This window comes from Danio aesculapii, chromosome 20 (genome assembly GCF_903798145.1).
Source record: "Danio aesculapii chromosome 20, fDanAes4.1, whole genome shotgun sequence".
Classification (NCBI taxonomy): domain Eukaryota; kingdom Metazoa; phylum Chordata; class Actinopteri; order Cypriniformes; family Danionidae; genus Danio; species Danio aesculapii.
In genome coordinates, this window is record NC_079454.1 from 40,727,585 (window position 1) to 40,733,584 (window position 6,000).

The 6,000-nt window shown below is 34.5% G+C and overlaps 1 protein-coding gene across 1 annotated transcript in view; it reads right to left on the reverse strand.

Moving 5' to 3' along the window:
• Positions 1-6,000, reverse strand: part of tpd52l1 (tpd52 like 1) — a 46,112-nt gene extending 40,112 nt beyond the window's left edge. The window contains exon 1 of the mRNA XM_056481123.1: positions 5,872-6,000. Coding sequence (XP_056337098.1) covers positions 5,872-5,890 — 19 coding nt within the window. The 5' untranslated portion in view covers positions 5,891-6,000. The remainder of the gene's footprint in view (positions 1-5,871) is intronic.

Sequence of the window (6,000 nt, forward strand, 5' to 3'; positions counted from 1 at the left end):
AATATTAGGTGTTCTTTGGAAGAGTGTATTTGCATTATGACACTATTTTAGTGTCAAAATGACAATAATATCATTTATCGCAATAAATTTTGTTGCTATATATTGTACAGCAAAAAATAGATATCGTGACAGGCCTATTATTTGATTAGCCTATTATTTGGACTATTCATATGTAGGATTTTTGTTTGTTAAATTAACTTTAAGCCACCAAGAGTTAACATTTGTTAATTTAGTTTAACTCATGATGAAAACTAAAAAAGCTTTTATTAATCTTAGGTAGGGCTGGGCCGATAAAACAATATTATATCAAATTGTGATAAAATTGATGTCAATAACAATGATAAGATCTGGACGTTTTTACTCTATAATGATCTAAGAGCCAATCACACAGCAGAAATGTGCAACACTGCGAATCTTAAGGTCTGTTGATGTTAGAGATGTACTGAAATTTCGGCCACCGAAAATGTATTGGCCAAAAATATGTTATGCCATTTAATAATTTTCTCATTTTTGTGGCTTCAGTCATTGTTGGGATACTCTTAAATCTGGAAGCATTAACTTATATATATATCGTTATCGTTCAATATAAAAAATAATTATTGAGACTGCATATCTTGCCATATCGTCCAGCCCTAATCTTAGGTGAAGATAATTTCTTAGTTAATGCCTAATAATGTGTTCAAATTGTAGTCTAATCTAATTACAAGATGCAATCATTTTATTAAATGCAGTTACCAACTAATCAAATTTGGAATTATTTCTCAACTTAATTAATCTTTTTCTTGCTGTTGATTTTAATACATTATTTACTAATGAGACTTTATTGTAAAGTGTAAGCAGCCGCTTAGGGCCTCAGGAAATTAGAGGGCCCTGAACAATGCCAAAAAGCCTATATTAATCATACAGTATAGATCTTTTATACATTTTCTATCATATGTTGTCAAATCTGTCTATAACTAGAGCTGTGCCATTTTGGGAAAATATCTAATTGCGATTTTTCTGACAGACATTGCGATTTAATTTGCAATTTAATTTTGTCGTCAAGCTTCAGGTCAATAATCTTTATGCCGTGGCAACAATTCTACAACAGCTCTAAAAAATTACCTGCTTTTGTTTGGTGTCTGTAACTTTGAAACCAAAAATTCCCATATAACAGATGTCCTGTTTTTCTTTGATATTATTTGTTTATTAATGCTTCTGAAGCAGCAGATGCCATTATCCCAATTGTCTGCACTTTCCTGTTTGTTTTTGTTCGGTTGCGCAATTCTGATTGAGCAGAACGAAAGTGTGCTCACTCAATTGGTTAGTAAGACGGTCACACACAGCCAGCAGTCACGCATTTGCTCTGGGCGGGGAAAATTAAATACATCCTCCGGAACTATCCTTCAGTACTGCACATGCAAATATTAAAGTCTAATCACAAATATCTAATTAATTGTACACACAATATAGTTAGTTTGTGAACTTGTTTTTTTTTTATTTCTGAATTGATTGTATTTATTTTTACATTACAAAGATTACGCTTCCACTTAAAACATATTTTTAAATGCAATTTATTTACATAATAAAACGAATCTGCAGAGGAAAAAATATACATATATATATATAGAGAAAGTGTTTTGAGTTTTAATGCTAGAGCCCCATAGCTGAAATTGCTCAGGGATCCCAAATCCCAAAGTCCGCCCATGAGTGTTACCTATTATATTTTATAATCATTAAGCAATTTAATTTTGTTGAAGCATTTGTTTACTTTGAACATAGAGCAAAGCAATATTAGTATATTTATTGTATTTTTTGTAATAAGTTCTTTTTTTCAACTTAGGTCGATATCGTGGTTAGGGCTGGGCGATTAATCGAAAAGTAATTGAAATCCACATTCAGAACTTATAATCGATCTAACTTTTCAAGGTTGATTTTTTTCAATTACTTTCTCTGCCGTGTATAGAGTCATGTGACCCTACTCTGTTAAGGCTGATTTATACTTCTGCATGGGAGAGCAGTGAGCCCGATGGAGCGAGTGTTTACAAGTGTCGAGTCCCAGGGGGAGCTCCATATGGAGACTTTTGTTTTGTGTTTACCTTATGATTAAAGTTTTTTCACGTTATAAATGAGCTAGTTTTAGCTTCTTGTACATTAAAATAGCATTCAGAAAAAGCAAAACCCCTGTGACAAAATGCGACACTCAGGAACATAAAAACTCGCTGCCAGCGAGCGTTTCAGAAGTGTTATTGCAGGGCAACACAAACAGCATGAAGACGTATAAATGCATGACTATGCACAAGGCATGCGTTGTGGGTCATAAAAGACCACACGACGCAGAAGTATAAATCAGCCAAGGATGAAGATCTGATCTCTGGTCAAGTAGGACGATGAGATACTTACTTATTTTGTACTTTTAATATGAATAACATTGAAAATAATTTAATTTGTTTCAAAAAGTGCAAGTTATTTATTTTCACTTTTTTGATTAGAAAAGTTTATTTTAGGAAATGTGTGTTTTAATTTCAGTTGTTCAGCGTTTGATGTTCAATAATTATAGACAGTAGATAGTGTGTGTTTCCATCAATTATTTTATAATCAATTCAGAATATTCTCACTTGTAATATGTGAGTTACTGTACAAAACTTGTCAGTGAAGGGCAAAAAAAATAATAATAAAAATAAATACAATAATCGTTCATTAATCGTATTTAAGTTAAAATGTTCAATTAATCAAGATTTTGATTTTAGGCGAAAATCACCCAGCCCTAATCGTGATAATACCATTTATCGTGATAAAAGCTTTTGCAGTTAATCGCAGAACATTTGACAGCCTAGTCACAATTACATATTTTATCAGTGTCTACATGTTTTAAGTGTGTTAAAGTCTTTGACATGGCTGTCTACTTCCAACTAAGCACCTTTGTGAAAGAGCTACACACAGCTCAGCACCCATCAGGTCAGACATGGAAATAAGTGACCTGAAGTTGTCTACAGAGGTTGGCTTTGTCACATTCACTTCAGTTACGTTAGACAGAAAGCTCTTACCCCAGTCTACTGCTTCAGGAGTCAGTACGCTAGAGTACAGCTCTGGGAAGCATGGTTGGTAAAACAAACACAAGATATTAAGGTAGGATAAGACACAATGTTGACAGACATGCAAGTATATATATATATATATATATATATATATATATATATATATATATATATACTGTATATATATATATACTATATATATACATATATTAGCTTAAATAAATGTATTAATCATTTTAAAACTGTATATTACACTGTAAAAAGTTCCACACAATCTATTTGTGTTGGGGTAACATGAAGGAAGTAATTAAGCGTGCACTCACACTATGCTATCCAAACTGTGCCTGAGTAGTTTTCCTGGTTCGTTTGACAAGTGTGAGTGCTCCGAATCATGCCCAGACACAATTAGCCGGCCCTGGCCCAGTTGGAAGAGATGTGCCAAAGCGCGGTTCGGTTGGGCTTCAGCGTAGTACGCTTGTAATGTGAGTGAAAAGCACGTCTGAGCCCCAAACTGAAGACGTGAAGTCACTTTTAAGGGACTATTTCAAATGAATTTATTAATCATTCCTACTTTTCAATAAACATGAACTGTCAAAGTTTATTATAGATGACAACCCCTCATTACACCTTCAGCAAAACTCCTAATACATGGAGCACGAGGATTTTTATGATAATTTATGAGTGTCAAAAGTGGTGGATCTGTTCAGCAAAATATTTGACTGTGAGTCACTGCATCCCAAATGACTAAAAATAATACAAAACGATTTAACTAAAGAAATGTCCACTGTGCTGAGCGAGAGCGCTTCTCTTCTGTTGAGCTGAACAGTCGCATCATCGATGATGTAAGCATGCTCTGGTTCGGAAGGCAAAATGCAGTGTGAGTGCAGGCCGTCAGGGGAGAGGGGAGGGGGGACAAGCTCTCTTTGGCATGGTTTAAAGACAACTGTACCTAGTGTGACCACGCCCTAAATTAACTTATTAGTTTTTTACAAATTTAGACGAATTGAACATAAAACAATTAAGTTATCCCCCCAAAAACCCCAAGAATTGTGTTGTTTCAGCTCATAATAAATATTTTGAACAAAGAGCGATCATTTTTGAGTGTACATACCATAACTATGCTGTATGCAGGTTTGTATACTTCTATACTTGACTGTACTGATGTACTTGACTGTTCATCATTTTAAAGAGTACATGGCTGGTATTTTTTTTATTTAAAAAGTTTAACTATTAACGATCTTTTGCTATTTATTTACATATGTTTTGAGTGCCTTCTAAGGCAAAGTTTCAACCATCAAAGTGCAAAATACTATTATTGCCTCTGTGTAACTTACAAAAGCATGAATTTGTGAAAATTGTAAGATCGTACTACTGTATATGGAAGCTTGTTACGATTCATCTTGCAATTCTAAGTTTCTTTTACTTACAGTTGAGTTTATATTTCCCAGCTAGGCATGGGTCGGTTTAAGATTCTGACGGTATGATAACCTTGGATAATAATATCACGGATTCACGGTATTATGATTACTGCTCTAAAATAAGTTCTTTTTAAATGTCTGGGTAAAAAAACAACAACAACTTTTCCCCTCTGAAAACAAAATATTTTGGAGCAGTAAACATGTCCAGCTAAATAACTCAAATAAATCATTGACCTCTGCTGTCTTCATTAGTTTCAAAAACACTGATTTCTTTGCAGTTTGAAAAAGACATATTTGCATATGTTTCTGCTGGAGATACTGTTGTCCTAAAAAACAATAAAACACGTAAAAAATATTTTACATATACTGTATTATTGCGGATTTAAAACCTTGATATTTCCAAACCTTGGTATACCTCGTCCATATTATCGTCCCATGCCTATTCCCAGCTGTCACAAATAATGACACAATTCTGACGAAAATGCAGAACTATGAGATGAACAGTCACAATTACTTATTTTTATCCTGCTGTGAAAACAAATTATTTACTACACTGCATAAAATGGCTCAAATCAATTTAAATTATAAGTTTACGCCATTGACATGTCTTCATACTGTTTTATAACTTCACTGTTCACTTCTGTACGTCTACTGTACTATACTAAATATGTTTATTCATTGAGCATGAAAGGTAAAATATTCATTGGTTATCGGTGGTCTTGTTGGTACAGGAGATGCTCCCTGCCCAGATCTCAAACACTGACAAACCCTTTTGGCTTCACTACAAAAAGGAACTAGAGTGTGTCATATTACACTCACATTGGCTGATGACATTTTATGACTTTTAATTACCGGGTAATTAGAGTTGTTAGATTGATGGAGCACCTAGTGCCAACAGGATGCCCACTGCACTCATACAGTTTTGTTTAGTTAAAGCTCATCCACTGGTACTACCACTGGAACACAGCTGGTCACAAGATTTCAATTATTTAGCTCAGGACATTCACGTGGAAAATGAAATGGGAAGGTCACGTGATTGTCCACCTAAAAGGAACTTGAGAGACAGGGAGGAGCTTGATCTAATTCTCTCATTTGTTTAAGTGTGTTGGCAACAGATCCCTGATGTTTGACTTCAACTCATGACAATCTCATGCATCTCGTTAGAAGTTTGAACGTTCATAAAATTAGTGAAAAGCCTGTTGTTTGTACGCCATGCAAGTCTGTAAGCATTCCTGATATATGTAATCTATATTTTAAAGTTTCCTGTATATAAAAACAAAACTAGCATAACGTGCCTCTTTAATTTAGATCTACTCGAGTTGTCGGAAAGTGAAACGATATGTAGCCTACAATATATGAAAAGTAGGCTACTCAAACGCATTTCTAGCATTTTCACAGAACAATTAGACATGAAAGTGATCAGGAAGAAAGCTTACCCTGTTGTCTAGGCTCCATATTAGCGGTACTGTGAAAATAAGGCTCCACTAGACACACACAGCACCTCTCAGTTCAGAGAAATATCCTGTCGTCCAAACACAACCGCTTCACACCACGAACGCACTCGC